Genomic DNA, 26,720 nt, shown 5'->3' with positions numbered 1-26,720 from the left:
TGCTTGCCCTTTAGGCTAAGATGGGGGAGGTCATGTCTGGACAATGACACAGAGGATCTGAGCTTGAACTGCTGCTGGAGGGGTTGTGCCTCTTCTTTCAGCTCATCTCACTCTGGTTTGATCCCTGCTTCCAATTTACTGCCTGCTAAAAATGCATGTATCTGACATTTAAAGACATTCTGTACTGTCCTAGGCACCTGTAAGAGTAAGATTCGTCCTAGTTTTGTCAGAGATGAACTCATTCCCTCAGCTGCAGAAAATCTGTAAGAACTCAATCAAGCTGAGTTGATCCAAGTATTCATCTCCCTGCTATATCATTTTAGGGCTCCAATGTGTCTGGGCCCTCCAGTCTCTTCCTCTTGAGTTTTCATCATATCAAGTCAATGTGGTTATCAATTTCAGGTACACAGCCTCAACCTACACAGCCTCTGGTACTGGATTTGCCTGTGGTTGGAATTAGGTGTAAGAGGTGAAGATTGTATAGGGCACATTTGCTGTTCCTACACTAATATCATCCTTGACCCTCAGCTTCAAGTTTGAACTGGAGATCAGAGCTTAGCCAGTCCTGAGAACAGAGGGTCATGTCTGACATATCTGCCTTTTCTGGGGTACTCTCTTCTCCAGCTACCTGTAATGCTTCGATTTTAAGTCACAATTCTCAAGGGCCTTTATTATCCAGGACTTTAAGAAGTGGTTATGAGCTTGGTGACCCCATACACAATACAACCTTGCTAAGGTCTTAGCAGTTTGCATCAATTGATTGATTTCAAAGACTAGGACATGAATAGAAACATCTAGTAGAGGAAACAGAGATGATGGAAGAGAAAGAATGGACCTGCTTTTAGAAAGTCAGTTTCTCCATGTTAGATGGTATGGAATTCTTTCTTAGCTAATTTTCCAGTAAAAAAAAAAAAAAAAAAAGCTTGATAAACACATATAAGTGGATCAGCCAGAACAATTTCATACTGACATTCAATTTTTAACCTGATATGGTATATTTAAGAATGTGTTTCTTAGAAGCATGGCCCAGTTTGGGGTTGAGACCCACCTGGAAGGGTCCTATTAATACAAGTAGAGAAAGCCTGCAAGATGCTATTCTTCAATTGACACTTTCTGAACATTGCTAGGATCCATGTACGGGCGATCTCAGATAAGATTTGAATACCATGATTCGCAGTGGTTCTGCTTTGGTTCTACTATGAAACATCACTCAACAGGAAACCTGCATTGGAAAAATTGTTTCTTTCTAAGCCATTTCTTCATAGCCTCCTGTATCAAAACAGAAAATACCTTATCAAACTCATTTATTATTGTAAATGATAGTCTTTTTCACTAAGAAAAGCCCATGATTTATTGAATACGTCACTATTCCTAGAGGTGAACTTTTAAACATATTGACCCTCTATATTTCTGCCCTAAACTCTGATACTTGACATACAATAATTGGAATGGGGTATCTTCTTCTAAAGTCTAAAGTGCTCCTAGCATTCTGACCAAATCTTTTGGGGCAGGCTTTGTCTCTATGGAATTTGTTTTGGAAGAATTTGTAAGAACCAGCCTGTTCCCTAATATCAGGGTATTAGGAAAAGCAGGAAGCACATTGGCAGATTATTTTCAGTAGGATTAGCATAATCTAATTAACAGTGAAAACATTTGCATTGACTGGCATATCCTAATATGTAAGCAGGAGACCCTAAATGACCTTATCTAGCAGGATTTTAAAAGAGATAATATTTGAAGGTGCTCAGTGAAAGCAGTAATGAAGGGTAACTATTATTGGGGTTTCATTTGGACCTCGTAGACTCACCAAGATGTCCTCTACAGAGACAATAAAGAGGTTATTTTTTTTTGGCCAAGGTAACACATTATAAACATAGACCTTCAAAGTTTTCAAGCCAAAATCATATTCTGCACCTTTCATGGAATGAAAATTCTCTTAGTGATTGAAAAAATTCAAAATAATTTTTTAAATTAGATGGACTTTTGCCTGGTCCCTAGTGGACCCCATTCACGGACACATGGTAAGAACTTCCATACGGACCAACATAAAAAGGAGCCTCTGAAATTTTCACTGTAGAATCTCAACTCTTCCCCTATAACTGACACCTGAAGCATTTGAAACATACTTTCTAGACACCCATCAGATAATTCAACAAAAGATCAGAAATTTTGTAAGAAGCTTACTTGAAAAAATTCAATATTTAAGAGTCAGCCGGAGAAGCATGCTAACTATTCAATCCTCAAGATAATTCTGGCTCCATTCCTTAATTAAGTTATCATCAGAAAGCAACTTGGGCTGTAGTATCCTAGTAGTATCCTGTAGTATCCTAGTTTTCTGAAAAACCTATCTTCCTTTTGGACTTAATGATATGAAGAACATTTCTTAGCCTTGCTAAAATGATTTTCCATTATGTTACTCATTGGCCTTTATCTAAAGATCCACATGATAATACCTCCTAAAATTTTGCACAAGGAAATGTTTCTCTGTCTAAATTAATATCTAGACTTTCTTTTTATCAGGTACTTCATAACTGTGATCCAATATTCTTCACTCTATTTTTCACTTTGTTTAATAGAACCTCAAGGTTAACTTTTAAACTTTTATTGTGGCTATTGACTAACTTCAGGTATTCCCTTGCTTTCCTTCTGATTGATTTTGAATATTATTAAGCTTTGGTTTACATCACAATTGTATTGACCCTCTTTGAAATAGATGAGATGAAAGTATAGTGACCATATATCCTGGATTTTCCAGGGATGTTTTGATTTCAGTGGCTTTATTTTTTTACTTGATGGTAACTAATTAAAATCTAACAATATACTTCCACATTCTCATATTCATAAAATTTTTTCATGAAAATAAATTCACTCACCATTGAAAATTTGAAAGACCCTGGGCCCTAATTTTGGGTTAAGAGAATATTGTCACATAGCTTTATATCATAAATACACCCAACCTCATTCTAGTACTCCAGACTCATATTTCCACTGACGGTTAGACACCTTCACTTGGATGTCCCCCACGTACCTCAAACTCAGCATATCTTTTTTCCACCAAACATAGTGCTTTTTCCTATGCTTTTCCTAACTTGGTCAGTGACAAATTATCCAAGTGATTTCTCTCAATGGCCCCACCCTATTCAAATCAGTCATTAACTTTATCTGATCTTTGAAATGCCTAATATATTACCTCCTCTCAGTTTCTTCCTTCACTCTTCAAGTTCATCATTTCTCCTTGGCCCCTTTCTATTGTTTCCCAACAGTCCTTACCCACTTTTCCAATCTGATCTCTACCCCATTATCTGAGTTTTCTTTCTAAAACTAAATTCTGATTATGCCATTTTTCTTTTTAAGAAAATCTCAGTATTTCCTCCATTATTGGTAGAATAAACTTCAGTTTACATAACCATGACATGTAGTTGTTGTTTCCTATCTCAATTTCTACCATTTACTCCCATAACACAAGTGTTTGTAGCTTTCATCCACAACCACTTCCCTCCCCCACCCTCATCACAACTCTTTTCAAGGACCCCCTTCCTCTAGCCAGTTTGGGAGAAATTAAAAGTACGTCAGTGCATACCAGAGCCTACTTTTCTACTAATGCTAGCATCTACCTGCTGCTCTTAGGTCTAGTTCAAATCTTCACTTGCTTCACTAAAGATCATGGAATTCTGGAACAATTCTGGAACAACCAGCCCCCTCGACTGCTGGTGCCTCCACCATGTGGGCATCAGCAGAGGAGTAATGCCAAGGGGTCTGCCCTTCTCTTCTATGTCCTACCCTTAAATTCCCCATGGCTCCACTAATATGAGGCTGTTATATATGGCTGACTTGTATGAAAGGCTTAAAGACATTGAGAGAGAACATACAGAATAATTAGGACTAGGGACCAGCTTAATATTAAATATGCAACATCGCTGATTTTCAAAACCCTTCTGCCATCTTCGCAACTGGGAATTTGTCAACAAGTAGACTTTTCCTTCTGAAGCCTCTAACCACTTTCTCGGGCCCTCTCCCTCTGTTCTTTTCTCCCTCTGTCCTTCTCTTTTCTCCCTAGATGCCTATATCCAACTCTAAAGTTCCTTGTATTTATCATATAGAGTAGTTTTACTTTCCACTCACTCTCCCTGAGCAGGAAGAAGTTCAGTCTGTGAGTAACAAGCTACAAAGTGGGCCATTCCTTTTCTAAAACCAGGATGGTTTAGCACAGTGAGAAAATAAATTAGTAATTTTCCTACTAATCTATTTTTCTTTTGCAATTGGATAGAAATCAACAACAATAAAACCAGCTTCTCAGAATAACTATAGGCCTCTTGGCAAATAAGAATAGTTTTTAATTGTTAAACAGGTATTTCTTTTTCCGCTGACGTATATTCTGACACAAAACCTAAACTCATAAAAGCCCTAAAAGAAGAGGAAGGAAAACTGATGAAGTACAGTTCAGACCAAATGATGCCATCTAGCTATCAAATAAATTATTCATCGTAGCTATTTATATGGTGTAATCCTTATACTTACCTGACAATGTGCTGACGAATTCTTCTTTCTACTATATTTTCCTCAGTCGACTTATTCAAGTCTGAGAAGAAAGGTGAGAAAACAGTGGATTCTCTCTCTCTTCTTAGAAAGTACTTAGATTATGTATGTTATTCTAAGTTGTAGATTTAAAAAATTAAATTATTATATTTACAGGAAGGAGAGTCTCATCTATGTGACTCCTTTAAAGGATGAGAGTATAAATATAATTAGGGGACAAACTGGGTCATCCAACTCTGCTTTATTATTTCATGAATCACTGAATCACAGGCCTGGCAGGGACCTTGAGAGTCACACCACCAATCTCAGCAAGAAGACATTACATATACCAGACGACCACCAATCCCATTTTTATTGCCTCACTGAGAACTTCCCACATTTTGCCTTATAACTCATTGCCTGGATATCAGAATAGTCTTTCCTAATGAATAACTGAATTCTTCATGTTGCTTTCTTACCTTCTTATATTAGCCCAGAGGAGTCTGTATAATTAACTCATAATTTTCTCCAACTAAAAATTATTTTATTTTATTTTCTGGTTTCAAAAGATTTTCACAATCAGAGTATAGTTAAGTGCATGGGCTCAAATCCTGCTTCCACAGCTTACTATCTGTGTGACCTTGGGGAAATTTTTAAACCTCTCCGTGCCTCAGTTTCATCATCAAACAGTACCTACTTCATAGGGTTCTTACGAGGATTAAATTAAATGAGTTAATATCTGTAAATCTCTTGAATAAATATTGGCATATAGTATTATAAAAATATTTGTTAAAAATTGAAAGCACTTTAAAAAATAAAAAGGAAAGAAAATTTAGAAAAAACAACAAAAGAAACAAATCACCAATAACCTCACTCTGGAGATAACTGTTTGCATTTTGATGTTTCCTTCTGTCCTATGTATATATAAATCACACAGATTGCATATGATTGGGATGATGCTCTATTTGAGAAAAGGGTCTACATCATGAACTTCTTCACTTAATGTTATTTTATGGGCATATCCATAAAATATCTTTAAATATCTTTGAAAATATCTCAATGTCCTTAAAAATCTTTGAAAATCATATTTAGGTGTTTTACAGCAATTCATTTTATGGGCTTACCCCATCTCAGCAATCCCCCTATTATTGAGCTATGAGATTGTTTTCAGTATTTCCTTGTTTTAGCTAATGCAGTGATAAATATCTTGGTAAATAATTTTTTATCTACCTCCTTGAATATTTCTACTCTAAGTTTTCTTGAAAGGATATTTTGAAGACTTCAGGTACAAACTGTTAATTTGTGTTCCAGAAAGAAATGTATTAATTGATGCTCCTATGAAGCAGTGTATGAGACAGCATCTCTCATGGCAACATTAAATATTACTTTTTTTATTTTAAGAAGATGTTGGGGGTAGGAATTTATTAATTTATTTATTTTTGCTGTGTTGGGTCTTCGTTTCTGTGCGAGGGCTTTCTCTAGTTGTGGCAAGCGGGGGTCACTCTTCATCGCGGTGCACTGGCCTCTATCGCAGCCTCTCTTGTTGCGGAGCACAGGCTCAATAGTTGTGGCTTATGGGCCTAGTTGCTCCGTGGCATGTGGGCTCCTTCTAGACCAGGGCTCAAACCCGTGTCCCCTGCATTAGCAGGCAGATTCTCAACCACTGCGCCACCAGGGAAGCCCTAAATATTACTTTTAAAAAAGGAAAAACTTCCCAATTTAATGATAAAAATCATGTTTAAGATGCTAATTTGAATGTTTTGATTCCTGGTGGAAGTGAATGTTTCTGAATATCAAAATTAGTGAATTTTTATTAAGTTATGCCTTAGTCTTTGGCTGTATAATTGGAAGTTATTGTTCTTTTACATTTTCCCTTGTGTCATGCTTTCTAACTTTAATCCACTCTGTGGCTCTCCTCTAGGGTTTTTTTGCTTCCTTGGGTTCTTTTCTTACCCTGGTTTCCAAGATAAGGGGCTACTTAGTATTGGGGCCAGACTACTTGTTTTGGCAAGAATTTATAAATCAGGAGAATTTATCATGTTCCTATTTATGCAAGTCATGAATAATCATCAAGTGACTGGTATGAGTAAGTATTAATCTAGGTACTAGGAGGTAAGAGAGGTGCTTGCCCTCCCAGAGTTTAAAGTCTAACCGGAGAGAAACGTCTAAGCCATGAAACAATTAGTGATCGATACAAGGCAGCCTACACTGGGTGAATTGTGTAATACAGATATAGATACTAAGTGCTATGGTCATTTAAAGAAAGGAGAGATCAATGATGATGTGAGTAATCATCAATGAGGTTGGCCTTGGCAGAGGGAAGGACAGGCGGTTCAGGTGAAAAGAACTACAGAAGTAAATGGCAGCTTAGTATAGATACAAAGAGCATGGATTTTTGTGTCAGACTTGGGTGGGAAGTCTCAGCTCCACCATTTACTAGCTTTAACCTTAAGCAAGTTTATTAACCAAACTCTCGGTTTGAACCCCAACCCTGCCATTTATGAACTTTGTGTCAAAGCTAATCATTGGGGCAAACTAATAATTTCTTGGTAATGGTAAATCTAACTTTGCTCATGGATAACATCAGGGTAATCAGAGTACCTACCTCATAGCATTGTTGTGGGGATTAAATATGAAAACAGGGGCCTGGCACATTATAAGCACTCAATAGTGTTAGTTTTCATCATTAACCTCTTTAAGCATCAATTTAGTAAATCACTTGTTTTTATGATGTAATAATGACTTTCCACCATAATAGATAACCATTGGTGTTTTGATTGAGAGAACTGGACAGATTTGTTACTGCAAAGGAGAAAAAGAAACTGGAACTGGAGGGTTTTCCCCAAATCATGATGCACATCTTATATTTTGAAGTGGAATGCTTGGCTCTTCTCTCAAGGTCAGTTTACTGTTAATTATAGCCCACATCCACTGACCTATGTCTCTCTCCATTTGGGCTTGAGAGCCTAATTTTTCTCTGCAAGACCCAAAGTCAGTTGACTTTTTAAAGATCAAATTCAGTGCTCCCATTAATACATCCTAAATAAAAGATGTAATTAACATTCCTAAAAATGGGAATGTTAATTAAAAAAGTAATTAAGTAAAGGAGTTAATTAAAGTACCTAGTAGGTAAAGAAGTATTATATTAGCAACACTAAAGAGGATGAAAGGATTTAGAAAAATCAAAACTCTAAGTGTGAAGGTTTTAAAATATAGACACACTTTTTTTTTTTGACACTCCTCCCTTCATAAGATGGAGCCTAGTTCCCCTTTCATTGAATGTGGGCTGGATTTAGTGACTATATAGAATGTGATGGAAGGGACAGTGTTTGACTTCTAAAACTTGGCCATAGGAAACTTTGCAGCATCCTCCTTCTATTTAGTATCACACTCTTTAGGGGAACCCAGCAGTCATGTTTTAAGGAACCTCAAGAGGCCCTATGGAGAGGTCCACGTGTTAAGAACTCAAGGTCTCCCACCAACAGCCAGCACAAACTTGCCAGCATTGTGAATGAGCCATCTTGGAATTGACTCCTCCAGTCCCAGTCAAGCCTTAAAATGCTGCAGCCCCAGCCAATATCTTGACTGCAACCTTATGAGAGACCCAAGCCAAACCCACACAGCTAACCTCCTCCCAAATAATAAAAGTTTACTTTTAAGTCATTAAGTTCGGGGATAATTGAACATGATATACAATGAGATACTTAACCTAATTCACTTGAGAAAAAAACAAGTCAAATACTCATAGTTAATTAGAGGAAAATTTTGTTAAGCAAAATTGAAGAAAATAATTGGAAAATATCAATCAGGAAATTGACTACAACCAGGTCACACATTTTGGCAGAGACTAGCTAGCTGTCCATCAAAGCCATTTCTTCTTTTTCCTGGATATTACTGCTGGATGACATTTCACATCTAACTGCTGGGAAATGCAGTTAGATGTGGCAATAAGGTTGAGTGCTAACCAACTGAAATGAAAGCCTCCATGCTGTCTCTTTTTCTGTCTGCTGGCTAAATCTTGACAACCAGGGTGATCTCGGAAGTCATATGCTGAAGATGACAGAGCCCCTATTAGCATAGGTTCCTGATAACTGTGGAGCAGACAGCACCCCGCACCGCCCACACTCATCCCAAACCTTGCTAATGGAGGATTTGTCATCTTCATTGTGGCTTCAAAGTTCTTCTTGGGCAGTGTATTAGTCAGTGTTTTCCAGAGAAACAGAACCAATAGATGATAGATAAATTAGTATAGACATAGATATTTAGAAAGAGACTTATCATGAGGGATTAGCTCACGCACTTACAGAAGCTGAGAAATCCCACAGTGTGCTGACTTAAACTGGAGGCCCAGAAAAGCTGATAGTGTTGTTCCAGTCCACACCCAAAGGCCCAAGAACCAGGGGATCCAATGATGTAAGTCCCAGTCTGAGTCTGAAGGCCCAAGAACCAGGGGCACCAATGTTGGAGGGCAGGAGAAAATGGATGTCCCAGCATAAGTAGAGAACAAATTCACCCCTCCTCTACCATTTTGTTTTATCCAGGTCCTCAACAGATTGGATGATGCCCACCCACATTGGTGAGGGCAATCTTCTTTACTCAGACTTCCCGTTCAAAAGTTAGTCTCTTCTAGAAACATCCTACAGACACATCCAGAAATAAAGTTTTACCAACTATCTGGGCATCATTTAGTTCAGTAAAGTTGACACATAAAATTAACCACCTGCTTAATTCAGCCACCAGATTGGGGAGGGAAATGAACAAAAGTATGCAGCTTTCTTAACTACCTCATCCAGGAAGTGATACACATCACTTTGCTCACATTCCATTGGTGCAAATTAGTCATTTGGCCTCACCTAAATGAAAAACAAGCTGGGAAGTGTAGTACCCCATTGGGCCACTGCTCTCTAGCAACAACTCTACACAAAGGAAATGGGGTATGATCTTTGGTTAACCTGCCATGGTCTATCCCTTCTCCTTACACACAGAGCATACTCAACTCCCAAGGGGGATGACTAAAAGGTCCATCTAGATATTGCCTCCAGCTCCAGGTCCAGCACCTCCAGGATGTGCACAGTCTTCTGCATAAGACCTGGATGTCTCTTCTTGGGTTCTAAAAAACTGGAAACTAGGAAGACAAGTTATCCCTCATATACAATATAAAATGATGGTAGTAACAGGGACATGATAATCATATCATTGATCCATAGAAATGCTGAAACTCTGTCAGGTTATTATACAGTCCTTTTGTCCTAGGGGGTGGGTAAATTCCTTGATTAGGCTTTGTTCTGATTTCTGGAAGAAATTCACTTGTCTGCTATTCCCCAAAGCTCCTGTTCAAGCTTCCAGGAGTTTGTTTCTTCCTTGCCTTTTCTGGCCACATCTAAAATGGATATTCAGGAGTATGCCCTCCTTAGGTCCTGTACAAATGTTCAGGACTGCTTCCTGATAGTACAGGTATTGGGGCCCAAGTGTTGTTTTTTAAGGCTCAAATATTTAAGGGCTTCTTTGGCAATAAAATGCCTTCAGCAACTTAGACTTCTCTGCTACTTGCTTCCATTAGTTTCATGTGCCATTAACCATACTCAAGATTTTCCTACCTCCAGCCCGAATAGTTTCCTAGCTTCTTGACCCCGGCTTCTCTTTCTCAGCTTAATGATGGCTCTTTTGAGATTATCCAAAACAGCTATGCCCTTAATATGATCTTTGATATAAGGTTGTGTCATTAAAGAAACTTTTTCTCTCGAAGTCTCTCTCAGCCTCACCTATTACGGTTTAAAATCTAGCAACACCTTTTATTCTGTTTGCAACCAGGTCCTGCCTTTGCCCTCTTCCTTCTCTGGTGACCCTGGTTTCTCTGCTATGCATCCACTCAGCAGCAGGGGCATTGCTGCCTATGCCATTTAAGCATCAAGGGAAAATGAGTTTAATTTTTGGCAATTGTTCTAAATGTCATCTGTATTCCAGAACAGTTAATTTTCCTAATTTGGCAGAGTGTGGGCAATTCAAATAGAATTCAAAGGTAGATTTAATATAAGCACACAAACACTCAGGTCTAGATAAATAGCAGTGAAGAACAGCCTTTTGCCAGAGTGCTCACGGAATAGAATCATTTAAGTTTTAACATTATGAATGTAAAAATATATATTTTTTCAACCAAATAAAAGGATTTTGTTGGACTTTTCTGTGGCAAAACTGTTCTATTCAAAAAGATAACTGAGTTTTCTGCCATGTAGCATGCTGATAATTGGAACTATGGCTATTCAAGGTATGGAAGACTATGGTACAAGATATTAGCACACAGTTGGCTTCACAATTAAGCAAAAGACAGTCTTCCAGATTATTTTCTGTCTCATGAAGGGAAATATAATTTTCTTTCTTGGACATATCTACGATGGTAGAAATAAAAGACCTGCAAATTAATGGTTTCCACATAGTTGATGATGCTGGTGAAGGACGAGAGAGGAGAGAAAAGGAAGAGGAGGATAAGAAGAGGAAAAGAGAAGAAGAAGGAGGAAAGGAAAAGAAGAAAGAAGAGGAAGAGATTATTTTGGATCCTGGTGATGACCCAATACAGTAATTTGTCAGCAGTACTTAATCAACATGATCATGGTTCCCAAGTACTTCCAAAAACCCAAGTTCTGCTGTTACAAAGCAGCCCGCTAAAGATAATGTGTATCTAATGATAGAACACCAAACAGGATTTCTCTCTCAGCCTTTGTCTCACTTATCTTAAGTTTCATCAGAGTCCTGCAAAGTAAACAGTATTATTCCTGTTTTACAGATGAAAAAACCATGGCTCAGATGTGTGCCATTTCAGGGCACATGTTAGAAATGTATTTCCTGGCATGAGTCGGACTATGTAACTAGTCCTGGCTAACAAGTTGTGAGGCGGGACAATGCCTGTTGAGACCTTTCAGATTCTTTTTCCCTCTAGCTGGACAACCAGTAACATTTGAAAAGGTAGTTGCATCATATTGGGTCCCTGAGAGCCTCCCTGCTGACCTGTCAGGGTCAGGTAGCAAGAGACTATGGAGTTGTAGCAGCATCGTGTAGCTCATCCTGAATGACCAGAGGTAGTTAACTTAAAAAAGGTCTTCTAGCAAAAAATACATATGAAAAAAGTCTAGATTTTCTTTCTTTATAATAGATAAGAATCTTGATCCAATTTTTGTTTTAAATGAGTGGAGCAATATATGGGGCTTCACTTCAAATTGCCGCTTTAGGATTCTCAACCTTGACAGCAGTTATACAAAATAAGGATAAAGTTCCACTTAATTATATAAATTCTTATCCATCTCTCAAATGAAAATAGAGATCAAAATTAGATTTAAAAATGATTAAGAACAGGGGCACAAGCTAATCCAGTTATTTGTTTCTCACCTAAAAGCTTTCTAGATTTTTTAGGTAAGTGTTTTTAAAATATCTATTCCTGTATTTTTTGAAGAATTTAGAGAAACCCAAATAGCTTTCATTATTTCATATAAAGTAAAAACAAAAGGCATAGTTTACATTGTCCAATTATATGGTAGCAAGAAGAATGTTATGCTTGAATCAGGGGTAAATATTACTTCTAATTTTTTTCGATAGATAATTTGAAATATAATTTTAAAAGATCAAATCAGCATTAAAGATTCAGATTTACATGAAAGTTAACAAACACAATAAAACATCTTAATAGATAGTTTTATTTTAAAATGATATGACACACTTGCTATTAACATATATGGCATCAAATGCCCTAATAAAAAGCCAAGAACCTTAATAACTGCCCTTTTAGAATATCAAAAACAAATAATCAACATCAAATTATTTTTCTTGTTTGGCAAGAACAGTAAAATTTAAAGCACGATGAGAACCATAAAACTAAAACTCTCAATACACTATATAGAATAACCTATCTTTGCTTTCTTGTATGACATTTGTTTGGAGCCTGGCTAGGAAGCATGAAGATGGTAGTGCGAAAACAAGGCTGGCTCTTCCTGAAACACAGGAGAATTAATAAAGCAGAGGAAAACACTGTCTGCTACTCATATTTCCCTGAAATAAAATAATAATCATGGTAAAATGATTTCTAAATATGCCACACTTTTATGAGCCTAAAATTGGGAGGTTAAAAATGTAAATTAAGCATCTGCAGGAAGCTGAATAACCAAAACAATCCATATAATTATGGCATCTCATTCTGAGGTTGATGGCAAATTCTTCATTCACGACCTGTGAAAGACTTCTCTTGTCCTTAAAGTCAACATTAAGGCATGCCAAGTTTCCTATAAGAAAATTATTCTAATGATAGCTTTAAATGTTACAGTTCTATAATTATAAAATATTCTCCTAGTAGATACATAGACTTGAGTGTACATAAACTTGCACACTAGCAAACAGAAATGATAGGTGCACTCTTAAAAGTAACCCATGGATTTTTGAACTCAGTTTTTTATGTTTAAAATAACATCTTACTTTTTACAGTGCTAGTGCACAAGTCAGGCCAATTACTTCCCAAGGCTTATGCCCATATGAAAGTTGGAAGGAAAGAATATTATAGAATACTATGAACCATAAAATGATATGGCTGAAAATCAGCTGAAAGCCGATATGTCAATTCTCTTTACAAATCATTTTATACTGAGAAAAGCCAGTGAGATTTCATCGTAATTCTTTTTATTGTAGTCATTCTTTATGCCCAATTCTGGGAAAGGGTAAACCCCATTATAGAGAACTATAAGGATCTGTCTTATTCCTTTGTCACAGTGGAATATAGTTGGTGGTATTAAATCTTGCTGAACAGGTGAACCATTGGTGAAGGTTGTGAATCTCTTTTGTCAGACCACATTTTTGTGGTAGCAGTTATTGCTGCAATGGAATCTGGCCTTCAGATTGGAAAACCTTCTCCTAATAAATACATAGAACATTTGTTGTTTAACTTTATATGAATAATGCAGGTTTTGCATGTGCCTGTCATTGCACGTGTGAAAGATGAAGCCTAAAATGTTCAAATCTTCTTGCCCAGAATTTTTGCCTCTCACAAAGAAGTAACAAAAAGTAGAGCCACTTGGATTCACACCTTTAATTCCTGATATTCAACTGACATAATTCTCACTCACTCATTTATCCTTATGCCCAGCAGCAAAGAGAAGGCACAAAGGAATTTGGTAGGGCAGTCTCTTTGTCTAAATTTGCACCTCGAAGGACATGTGCCAGTACTGGTCCAGTTGGGTCCCTAAAACAATTAAGTATGAGAGGGATGGACTCATATTTTAAGCAGACAGTAAAGCATGTGAGACTGATAGCAAGGCAAGTAGCTAGGTAGTATAGCATCAAGGGGCATGGCAATTTTGTGGGTAAAAACACCCATAGCCACCAAGAATTTCATGGTTCCAAGCAGTCCTGTAATCCTCTAAACTACAAACCAGCTATGAAATGGGGAGCCTGGAGGAAAGACATTCTTCTTATGAGGGAGCCAGTACATCATATGAGATGGTCTGCTTTAGGAGCTCCAGATGGCTAAAAAGGACACACAACATTACAAAGAAATCACGGCAGCTCTGCCACAAACAGTTTAAGGTGAACTAAAAAGGAACAGTTTTTATTAAAGTCATTAAGACAATTAAACTGTTCGTTAGCAGCCTGTAGATCCCGGTAGTAATAGAGAAAGGCAGCTTTCTTTGTGGTACTCACCGCTTTGGGTCTCAACGCTGAACAATGAGCTGTCTTCTTTTAAGATTAGGAAGGTGACTCTAAGTTTAGTTTTCTAAAACCTGGTAAAAAGTTAAAGACCTAAACTATGGACCTCTGCAAAAAGAGTTCTGCTTCTCCAGGTCTAGCAATAAAAGCTCTCATAGATAACAACCAGCACCATGTTAAAGAGATAGGCGTAAAGTCACAAATCTCCAGGAAGACTCCAAGACCAGCACCATAGCTATGGTCTGTTCAGTGACTATAACAGTATCACCTGATGTTGCCAAAGTACTTCTAAATAAATATATTTAGAGCCCCAGACCCTCTTTATCAGATTGGAAAAAACAGTGTCTAAAGTTCAGGGTTTTTTGTTACCTGTGTTACCATCACTTTAAATTCAGTTAATCTTTTTCTTGAATTTAGGCACTGACAGGATGAACTACAGCTACACAGCTGAATACCTGGGGAAATCATAACTGATTAAGGCAGTTGTCTAAATCCTGTCAACACAGCACTAGAGGAGACACCCAGATGATGTTCTGAATTGGTTCCTTTTGGAGTAATGGTCTGCCCACATAAAAGGAGAAGTTAAAAGAGATATGCCCTATATATCTGCCCTATATACGAGCAGATTTAAATAATGTTGACATAAGTAAGCATATACTTACTATATTTCAATTTTAAAAGTTTAAGGAAGAAAAGGAAGAAATATATTCTAAGTCTTTTTTTCCCTGAATATTTTTTCCTAATTGGGATATATACATATATTTATATGAATATATATGTAGGAATATATATCCTTTAGATCACATCAGAACTATATGTAGTTTGGTAGCACTACAACATTCATTAATTGCTTCCAAATGAAGAGCTTTGACTTTTTCTCCTTTAGCATCAGTTTTACAGAACTGAAAAAACGTCCTAACACCTGATTCTCAAATTTGTCTTACTTCAGAAGCTGAAAAATCAGGCTTCTCATTAATTGTTTGTCTGCAATTTGACTAATTAATCCTGTTTCATCAATAAATAAAAACAAAACTCAGCTGATGCCATTTAGCATCTCTGAATAAACATGTATTTTTTAAAAGTATATTTTAAAAAAACACACAGCTCAGACCTACTCACGAAGCCAAGGAGATTATTCCCTTATTGCCTCAACGTCACGCAAAGTAGATCCTCAAGCAGGCTAGAATCTGAAAATTTATATATAAACCTCAGAATATGAAATTTATACTGCTGTTAAGCCGGCCTCAACACATGAGGGTCACGGTAAAACAAAAGTTTCTTCAAAAAGCAGTAGAAAACAGAAATCATGTCTATATTATACCAACTATTTCCAAATCAGCAATAGTCTGTTACATAGGATAAGGTAATCCAGCTACATCCAGCTTCCTCTGATGTCCATATAATTTACCATTTTAACCTAATAATTCTTTCACACACCTGTCCTCACTATTTTTATTATCCTCTGATCTTCTCTTTTTGCATTTCGCTTTAACCCTTACTAACACATAGTGTACCTAACTCTTCAAATCAATCTGACACCCACAAGAGCTCACTCACATAAATATCCTGACTCACACACTCTGCCAGCCAAAGTCACCCACATATTCCACAGTCTTCAATAACAACAAAAACTTCAGACATTAGAATTAGGCTTTATAATCTACAAAGAAATCACTTTCTCACCTCCCCTTTCCTGCCCTCCCACCCCAATTCCCAGCTCCAGTCCTCTTTAAGAATGGCCCCACTGATCCTGGTAACACAGTAATGGAAACTAAAACAACTCTTGAAGTGGGAAGTTGGAAACACCTCAGAGAAGAATTCTAAAATGCAAGATATTTCTGAGGCTGCATTCCCCATCCCCTTCTTGAACCATAACCGTACCAAGACACTGAGTTAGCATGGATGCTAGGTGTGTGTTTTACAAAGTATTTACTGTTTTGCTCATGGTGCTTCTAATCAAGCAAGTTTGAATTCATGAGGCAAGATCTCACAGGTACTCAGGGCCTGGATATTAGGTGCTCAGAATGATGCCTAGACCATTGTTAGGGGCAGGTGGATTCTGGTGAGGAGTGCAGTTCCCACTGAGTCAGTGTGTTTAGTCTGTCTCTCTCTCTTCTCATTTTAATATTTTTGGCTGTGAGCTTAAGGACTGCTGGATCCTGGCGCAATGACTTGTTGCTTGGCCTGAGTAAATGACACCAGTTTCTAGGCACGGTCCCCAAGAGTCTAGCTGCACTTGTATTGGAGGTTTTCTCCAAACAACAACAAAATGTCACCTGGGAGTGTGCCTGAGCCAATCATGAGTCAACCTGCCTAGATGCTTAGATATCTGGAAATAGGATAAAAACATCTTATTCTTGCCTCTCTGGTGTGAGAACCAGGAAAGACTTCAAGAGTGCGCATAACCAGTATGATAGCTAAATCACAAACAGAAAATGAAATTTATATCAGCAATTAATTTTACTTCATCTAGAAAATGGGCATGTGACACTGCCTAATATCTGACACTACCATTCTGGGTTAAATTCAGATTGTTTGATTTATATAATTTTATTTTACTAGAAAGTTTATTCTTATGACTTAGTTACCACTTCTGTGTACTGGAATAGTTTTGAATATAACATATGTGTTTTTGCATTTTTAAATAATCAGTATCCTCAAGCTTCGAAATATTCAAAGTCAAAACCCCATATTTTAGTGTTTAGCCAAATTACAGGAAGAATAAATTTAGCAAGAAAATGGATAAGCACCTTTGAGAATTAAATGTAAGCCTTATTATGTGATTAGCGCTTACATTCTTTTTCACAAAATAGGTTGCTAATTGATCCTACACCTCCTAGTGTCCAAAGAATAATATCCCATATCATGTAAAAGAAATCGTTTGCACACTGGATTGTTAGAAGTATTTTGCTATAGAAGTAGAAGCTGATGGCCATTACAGATTAATTACTCTCAGCTCTTGAGGACTGGTGAAGCTGGTTGTGGTTTCTTCATGCATCTTACATGGCTTTTCTTCTACATAAAAGTACATAGAGAACAAAAACACTCACTGGCTGTTCGTTTGGGAAATAGACTTTCCTCGCCAGGCAAATAAACTGCACTGTTACTTTTAAGAAATGTGTTGTGTTTTGTTTTGCTTTGCTTTGTTCTGTTCATATAAAATGCCAAGGCAGACTCTCAAGAAGTTCACAACCAGAATTAACTCTGTACAGCGAGAGCATCTTCCTCTACCAAGGACAGCTCCAGGGTGTTTTCATTAGTGCTGGTTTTCATCCTGAAGTTGAAGGAACCGTAGAGTTTCGCAGACTCTTTGGAAGAGGCAAACCTGTCACGCCGATATAGCTCCCCCTTCCACATGGACATCATTAGCAAACAGGAAAGAACGACCCCCCCAAGCGTGAGAAGGCAGAGGCCGGCAATCACACAGCGGTCTAGGTGGGCCCCCAGCCTCGCGCTCTCCTTCTCCAGACGTTCCATCTCCCGGGCCGGCACAGTGTTGGGATCCACAGTCACATCCCGTGGGACAACGTAAGAGATGATCACCAGCAAGATGCCAGTGACCAAGAACAAGATGGCGCTTATGAAACCATAGTCTACTGACTTCCCTGAAGAGGTGGCTTCCGAGCTTGCATCATCTTCATCTTCGGATATCAGCGATATGGCAGCCTCGGGGGACCACTCATTTGGATTTCCCCAGCCAAGGTCTCCCAGGTGCTTACTCCCTTTTGCTGAAGGGGAGCGCCGGTTCCTTTGCTCCAGGTTGATATTCTCATCCACATAGGTAAAAGAAGTTTCTAATTCCTGGCTACAGCAGTCACAGACTTTCTGTTCTGCTGTTATTTGGTTGTTCCCTGAGTTGAGAAGCCCTGGTGGCAAGAAGTCTAGCTGAATAGCACTGTCTTGCAGTGAGGGGGAAGGGGATGCTGGAGAAGGGCTAAGTTTAGACCCTTCCCTCTCTGGTGCTCTTGGTGTCGACGTACAATGTCTCTGGCAGCAGAGAGCAGCTTTAGTGGCTGCTGCATCTGCCTGGTCCCTGGGAAGCCCTCCTGAACTCCAGTCCACAGCATCACACAGGGCTGCCTGGCTGCTCTTCTTAGCAAGATAGTGGAGCTCCATTGGAGCTAGTCAGACATCCCCCAGCAGCTTCCAGAAAGTCTGCCAATAGCAACACAGTTAGATAAGAACCCAACAGGAGCTAAGGCCGTACCACCAGCAGTATTGCTCCTGAGGCCCTCATCTCCTTTGTAGCCACAGGTCTTGACACTTCAGCCCCAATTCCTCCTAAAAGAGGTAAGAGAAAGGAGAGGCTACCTAGTGGTGGGAAAGTGTGAGAAGGGCAAATCCTCTGTCTTATCACAGGGATTAACACTGAGAAATTTAGGCCAGGGTAGAAAAGGAACATGGAGGAAGTGGCAGTGTCTCTGAAGAAAGCATTGCCGTCACCAAGCCAAATTTATCCAAGGACTCACACATTTCGGTGACAGGATCCCTCAAACGAGAAGGCAGGTTTCCTGCATAGAGATACAAATGAGAAAAGCAGGGACCTTTTTTAGCAGAGCTGCTGATTTTCTGAAGAATCTAGGGAAGCACAGACTTCTCAACAATTCAGTTAAATTATAAGTGTTTAGACTCTCTGTAGTTCAGAACAGATTCTAAGACAGATTAGTGTTAGAGCGTCACCATGGGTGAACCAATCAGTATGTCACTATCAGTTGGGCTCTGTTGGAGCTGGGGCTCAGCATTTTGACTGGGTAGCTCTGAAATGGGTGAAAGATGGCTAGCTTGATCAGCCACCCCTCCTAACCTTACACTTTGTATATCCAGAGACCCTAGTCACACAGCCTTGTTCACAGTGCTTCCATTCTCAGCTTACTGCCAGATGGTGGTAGCATGTTCTGGACCCAAAAGTATGTGGACGACACACCTCATTGTGTGATCTCTGCAAAACACAATGGGCTAGCCCACTCCTACACACACACACACACACACACACACACACACACACACACACACACACACACACACACACACACACACACACACCTGCCTGCTCCAGGTATAGGTCTGCTACTCCCACTCACTGGGTCTGAGTGGGTATGAGTTCCTCTACCTCGGCATGGTTTGCTAACAAATGTGTACAGGAAATCAACTGTCTAGAAGTTTTCACAAAGCCAATCTAGAAGTAAACTGACAATAAAAGACAAATCATCAACCCACAGAGTCACAGTTTTGTTGAGGCAAATAGGTGGAAAGCTATTTCCAAAGTTACCTCTGGAACTCTGTATCCGTCACATGCCCTCAGCCCCACCACAGCAAGGCACATTTATGGGATAGAAGTTTGTGTTGAGCAGAAAACCAGTTGCCCATCTTTCTCTGCCTCTGCCATCTTTCTGAGGAATAAAAATGTACTTTCCACTATCACCAAGTACAGAGGTTTCAAGCAAGGGCCCTTTTTATTTTGCTTCCAAGTTCAGGGTAATAACTGATTTAACTCATGTCTTGGAGGCTTATTATGCTTCAAAATCCACATCCCAGCAGCTGGTAAACCCACACAGAAACGCAGGTAGGCTAACCTAAAGTCCACCTGGCAACTCACTTAAAATATGGGAGAGGAAATTTACATGTTTTCTGTTCTACATTAGAGTTTGTTTAAAACACACACACACACACACACACACTCACTTCTCTCCTATTATCAGCGTTTCTCTGGGGCTAAAACAGATAAAAACCAAACCCAAAACAAAAGCAAACAAAATCAGGTGCAGGAAAAACACAACTGAACCAGAGCTTTCCTTTAGTAGGTGGACAGACCCCCACTGCAGGATCCCTCAGTGAAGGAAGCGATGATAACGGGTTTGACCAATTACTGAAATGAGAAATCATCTCGCAGTTCCCTCAAACATTAGGCGCTGTGATTAACCCTTGGCACAAATAACCCATCAAATTGGATTACTTTAGATAAAAATCGGCAGAGTCCCTTATGGGACTTCCAATTTATAACAAAGAGGGAGAGAAATCTCCACTTAATTCCCTTCTCCTGCTTCTTTTTCTCTTAAAAGGGAGACTGCTTGTTCCATCGGAACAAGCCGCACAGTCGATTTCCTTTGCAGCTCCGTTATCCGGGGCTTCCATTCTCAGGGGAGAATGGATAATCCCAGGGGACCAGCTAAAGGCTCTTTCCTTCAGTCTACTCCCTCTCGTCTCTGGTTTAAGAGCGCGGTTAATAAAACTGCACCGCAAAACGAGGGGTCAGCACTCTCCCTCGTCCGTCTGCCAGCAATTAAGGACATTAATATTTGCATTGGAACTAACTGACACAGGCGAGGCTGGTCTGGGGGAGGCGACCTCGGGATCCGTCCTGCGCGCGCTGTGCGGGAAGGGCGCGCCGCGAGCTCCGGGCAGCGGTGTCCTTCGCGGAATCAGTCAATCCATTCCGGGTGAACTCCGCGTCCGCCGAGGTACCCAGTGTTGGGCTGCGTTCGCCAAATACCCTAAGGCAAGGCAGGCACCTTGGGCAAGGACTGGGGACGCTCGGCCAGGCTCTCGGGGTCTCTCCCTCGCCCCAGCGCCTCCTCCCCGTCCCTCTCTCCGCCACTCACCTCCTGCCTTGGCCACCCAGCGATGCTCGAGCACCGCGCGCTTGTCCCTGCGCGGCTCCTCGGGAAAGTACCCCGCTCACAAGCCGCAGCACTTGTAGCCTCTGCGCGCCGCCGGGCTCCGTGGGGTGGGCAGCGCCTGCTGTGCCGGTTGGGCGGGCCGGGGCGGGGCTCGGCTCTCCCTCTTGCTGAGCATCCCGGGAGATGTAGTGCGGTTCGGCCTCCCTGCCTCCCTCCTGTCTCTCTTCTGTCCTACCTTCTCGTTTTTGCCCTTCCTGAAGACGAGTTCCCGCTATACCTCCGTGCTCCGGCCTGGCACGTTAGAAGAAATCGCTGGCTCTTAAACTCAGGCTTAGGTCCCCTAGCCTCAGGTGTGGCCACAGGATTATGAGGGAAGGAGTGTATATTTAGTTACAACTATGTGCCAGGCAATATGCATATTTCGTTTTGTTTAAAAGTCAGAACAAATCCTCCACGTAGATTTTATTAATCCTCATTTTACAGATAAGGAAAGAGGCTCAGAGGAATTAAGTGCCTCATCCAGGGTTACAAAGACAATTAATGATTGCTAATAAATTGTATCCAAGAATCTGCTTCCAAAGTCATTGCCTTGGTCACAAAATCAGGAGAAATGTGAACATTGAGGGTAAGGGATTGTCCTGTTCTCCTCTGCATCCCCTGTGCCTAGCAGAGTGTTTGAATAATAATGACCCAAAATAACAATAATTAACATACATAGCACTTACTATTGCCAGGCTCTCTGCTAATCACGTTGGATACATTAACTCATTTAATGGTCACAGTTAATTTTTTTTTTTTTTTTGCGGTACGCAGGCCTCTCACTGTTGTGGCCTCTCCCGTTGCGGAGCACAGGCTCCGGACGCGCAGGCTCAGCGGCCATGGCTCACGGGCCCAGCCGCTCCTTGGCATGTGGGATCTTCCCGGACCGGGGCACGAACCCGTGTCCCCTGCATCAGCAGGCGGACTCTCAACCACTGCGCCACCAGGGAAGCCCCACAGTTAATTTTTAAAGTCCTGTAAAAATCCACTTTTGTAAAGATGGGGTTTTACAAAAGAGGAAACTGAATAACAAAGAAGCTGAGTAATTTGCCCTAAGTCATACAGCTAGTACTCGGTAGAGGTGGCATGAACCCCCAAAGGTCCTAAGCATTATGCAAATTGAAAGAATGGAAAAAGGACCAGAAGGCAAGAAAAGAAAGGGTTAGGAATAAAGGAAATCTGGAGGTTGAAGCTACTGAGATGTGATTCCTAGGACAGGACAAAGTAACTTCTTTGGGTCATCAGCCTCTTTCTAACCACAGCCAACACTGCGACAGCCAACAGCCAAACAGAATGTGCGGTTTGTGAATCGTCTCCAAGTTTTCAGCATCTCCTTTGGGGTGATTCTAGGGTTATTGATTGTTTTTATCAAAGGGGAGCAAGAGAAGGGTTATAATATAACATCTTCCTGCTTGTGAGTAGCTCACATAAATTCTGTGGTTGCTTGCTTTCAAATAATAGATCAATCTCCTATAATGATGATTTTGTTGGTTTTCCTTTATATTGATAGAATTCATAGTCTCATAGTTCCAGGGACTTCGTAATATAACACTTTTAAATCTTTTCTCACTATGACTCTCTTTTAGCCAGTTAAGCCCATCTGTTGCTAAACATGACATATCTATTATGGCTTTTTCTCCTTTGCTCATTAATTACACTGTTTTCCAGTGAGAATATCCTTTCCTCATTCCCCTATTCCCTCCACGCTTCAAGGATTAGCTCATCAAGCCACATTTGCTGGGGTGCATTCTGTTCTTAGTACTATATATTTAAAAGGGAGCCCAAAGACACCATGCAGTGTCCAGAAGAGAGCAATTAAGAAGTTGAAGAAACTTAAACTCACGTTGGACAAGGAGATGCTAAAGGAACTTGGGATATTTAGCCAGAGGAGGAGACTCAAAGGAAACAAAAACTAACTTTAAATTATTTGAAGTTTATGAATAGAAGAGGAATTCTATATTGTGGTTAAAAAAGAGAAAAGCAGAACCAATGACAATAATAGTATTTATTTGTCCTAATGTGTTATCTTTAATTCTTAGACCAACTCTATAAGGGAGCCAGTATTATTATACCCATTTTACAATGTAGAAATTGAGTATTGAAACTGTCTTTTTCCCAAGGTATTAGAAGTAATAAGTAGCTGGTAGAGCCAAGATTCCAACTCGTGTCTATCTTCACCACTACACTATACTGAGCATTGCTTCACAATCATTTTCACAGCAGAGCATAAATAAGAAATGATCATAGTATTGCACTGGGATAAACACAGGAGGTTTCTCATGGCCATCATCCTGGTGCTATGGGTACTTCAGGCCCTGCAAGACAGCTAGGGGGCCCAAGGGAAGAGATAAACCGGCACATCTGTAGTATACTGGGGCACCTGAGGATGATGGATACAGGGACTGGGAAGCTCTGGATAACACTATCAGACTTAATAAAGAGGCTAATTTGAGGCTGAGCATAAGGAAGAACATTCTCTTTAAGGGCTTGAAGCAGGATGTCTCATGAAAGTGAATTCTGTTATTACTGGAGAGGATAAAAAAAAAAAAGAACCATTGATTAGTGATGTGGCAGAAGGGATTCATCTAGTTGGGTTAGAGGACCTCTACGGTTTCCTGCTGAAATGATTCTAAGTTACATCTCCTTCATGAAGCCCTTTTCCTCCAAGCCAGCTCCCAAAGCTTCTACCTCCTATGAACTATACTAGGACTTGTCAGCACTGACATTTTTTAATATTTATCAGCCACTACCTTGTGACATTTCTAGAATGTCTAGGTAACTACTGCATATCGTTTAACTTCTCACTTAGGTGCCTAAACCTCTAATAGCAATTGTAAGCTCCTTAAGGTCAGTATCCACATATTAAATGTCTTATTATCTCCTACAGAAGTAAAATATTTCTACTGAGTAGAGTGAAGGAAAATGCCAAGACTGAACTGAGACTGGAGATGATTATCTATTCACATTATTCTCTCTCATTTCCTATTTCTGAATATAGTACACTTGACTGTCTACATATTCTTGAGCATTAAAATAAAATCAACTCTGTGCCAACATGGTACAAAATCTCCTTCAAAATTCTGCAGAAAAAGAATAAATGTGAACTTAATAAGCTTCTGGAAAGAAAAGCTTTGCGAAAAATACCATTTGCTAGAATAATTTCACCTCTCTCTCCTATAAGTTCATGTCTAAAATTCCCTCAAAATCTCACCCAGGAACCTTTTTCAAGAGGCTTTCTTGTTCACAACCCCCAAGTTCTTATTGCTCTTCTAATTGGCATTCTAGTGGCATAATACACTTCCTTTTATACTATCATGTTACATCTATAGAAGTATTTCATATATATTTTATACTGCTTTCTTTAGACTGCTGTCTCTCTTCCCAGATAAAATTTAAGCTCTTTGAGAACCAATATATTCTTTCTATAACTTTGAAGATACACTTGGGCATGAAACAGCAGAAATACATGGCCAACAATGGTTCTTCACTGTATGCTTACAAAATGATTGACACCAATAAAAAAAATGATACTGAAGTCTAAGTAATGATTTTGATCTTACATAATTTTTAATATGGTTCATATTTTCCTGTTTACTTATACTCCATGAGGTATGAGAGGCACAATCATGATTACACCAACTGGAAAAATAGACTCTGAGAAGTAAATTTACCATGTGAACCAAAGGTAGTGCAGGGACTTTGGAATTCCCTGGTGGTCCAGTGGTTAGGACTCCACGCTTTCAATGTCTAGGGCCCAGTTTCGATCCCTGTTCAGGGAACTAAGATCTCACAAGCCTCGCCAAGTGGCCAGAAAGGTAGTACAGGGACTTTTAACAAATAGTCTCTTGTAATGATGACTGAGGATACTTTCCAGTTTTCTCTCTTCAGCAATAATAAAAAGGACTGATTATAAATAAATATCCTTAGTGGATTTAGAGTTAATAGGAGAGGCTAGGTTGTAGGGTGGTAAGAAAGACATTGGCTGGATAGAGGCTCAGTGACTTCATGGGAATAGTACAAGGAATATGATTTACTTTATGTCCAAGCTGACACTTCTAAATGGTGGAAGAAAAGGATAAAAATGACCAACTTTTATAGTAATGAAGATCTCATTTACTAACAAAATTCTAGGAACAACAAAAAAGTCACATTAAGTTTTAAAGTCTTCTTTAAATAAAAATGCTATAGCGGCCAGGATAGCAAGTTATTTAAATAAATAAAGTGGACAGATACAGACACTAGGGAGGAGGGAAGACTGTAGCCAAATTGAGAGCAAGTGCTTTTCCTAAGGGGTCAGTGTCCCCTAACTGCTTTACCAGATGTTTGTCTTGAGTGAATTCATACATCAATAAAAGTCAGATATCCCAATTTTTATTTAAAAATTTAAAATCTTTAAAATTTAAATGAAAAAAATTTTAAATTTGTATGGATCAAAGAAAACATAACTATAGGAAACGTTTGTTTCTGGTAACAGCAGACAAAGTGATTTAGACCCACCCATTGCTGAGGATAATTAAAAAATCTGGACAGAGGACCTTCAAGATAGCGGAGGAGTAAGATGTGGAGATCACCTTCCTCCCCACAAATACATCAGAAATATATCTACACATGGAACAACTCGTACAGAACACCTACTGAACGCTGGCAGAAGACCACAGACTTCCCAAAAGGCAAGAAACTCCCCACGTACCTGGGTAGGGAAAAAAAAAAAAAGAAAAAACAGAGACAAAACAATGGGGATGGGACCTGCACTTCTGGGAGGGAGCTGTGAAGGAGGAAAGGTTTCCACACACTAGGAAGCCCCTTCACTGGTGGAGACGGGGGGGGGGGGTTGGGGGGAAGCTTCAGAGCCATGGAGGAGAGTGTAGCAACAGGGGTGCAGAGGGCAAAGGGGAGGGATTCCTGCACAGAGGATCAGTGCCGACCAGCACTCACCAGCCCGAGAGGCTTGTCTACTCACCCAACGGGGCGGGCGGGGCTGGGAGCTGAGGCTCGGGCTTTGGAGGTCAGATCCCAGGGAGAAGACTGGGGTTGGCTGCGTTAAAACAGCCTGAAGGGGGCTAGTGCTCCACAGCTAGCCAGAAGGGAGTCCTGGAAAAACTCTGGCCCTGCCTAAGGGGCAAGAGACCATAGTTTCGGGGTGCGCAAGGAGAGGAGATTCAGAGCACCTCCTAGATGAGCTCCAGAGACGGGCGTGAACTGCAGCTATCAACCTGGACACGAGAGACGGGCATGAGATGCTAAGGCCGCTGCTGCAGCCACCAAGAAGCCTGTGTGCAAGAACAGGTCACTATCCACACCTCCCCTCCCGGGAGCCTGTCCAGCCCGCCACTGCCAGGGTCCCGTGATCCAAGGACAACTTTCCCAGGAGAACACACAGTGCGCCTCAGGCTGTTGCAACCTCTGCCGCCGCAGGCTCATCCCGCATTCCGTACTCCTCCCTCCCCCCAGCCTGAGTGAACCAGAGCCCCCTAATCAGCTGCTACTTTAACCCCATCCTGTCTGGGCAGGAACAGACACCCTCAAGCGACCTACATGCAGAAGCGGGGCCAAATCCACAGCTGAACCCCAGGAGCTGTGCGAACAAAGAAGAGAAAGGGAAATCTCTCCCAGCAGCCTCAGGAGCAGCGGATTAAATCTCCGTATTCAATTTGATGTACCTTGCATCTGTGGAATACCTGAATAGAAAATGAATCATCCCAGAATTGAGGCAGTGGACTTTGGGAGCAACTGTAGACTTGGGGTTTCCTTTCTGCATCTAATTTGTTTCTGTTTTTATGTTTATCTTGGTTTAGTATTTAGAGCTTATTATCATTGGTAGATTTACTGATTTTGCTCTCTTCTTTATATATATATATTGCATTTGCC

General features: G+C 40.1%; 1 protein-coding gene across 1 annotated transcript; it reads right to left on the bottom strand.

Moving 5' to 3' along the window:
* Positions 1-12,179: 12,179 nt before the first annotated feature.
* TMEM74 (transmembrane protein 74) lies at positions 12,180-20,918 on the bottom strand. The gene is made up of 2 exons (XM_067711485.1): positions 20,796-20,918; positions 12,180-18,707 (listed from the first exon to the last, which is right to left on the bottom strand). The coding sequence occupies exon 2, from the start codon at positions 18,310-18,312 to the stop codon at positions 17,395-17,397; it is 918 nt and encodes a 305-aa protein (XP_067567586.1). The 5' UTR covers positions 18,313-18,707; positions 20,796-20,918; the 3' UTR covers positions 12,180-17,394.
* Positions 20,919-26,720: the final 5,802 nt, after the last annotated feature.

Source organism: Pseudorca crassidens, chromosome 17 (assembly GCF_039906515.1).
Source record: "Pseudorca crassidens isolate mPseCra1 chromosome 17, mPseCra1.hap1, whole genome shotgun sequence".
Taxonomy (NCBI): Eukaryota; Metazoa; Chordata; class Mammalia; order Artiodactyla; family Delphinidae; genus Pseudorca; species Pseudorca crassidens.
This window is presented reverse-complemented; position numbering and strand designations above follow the sequence as displayed.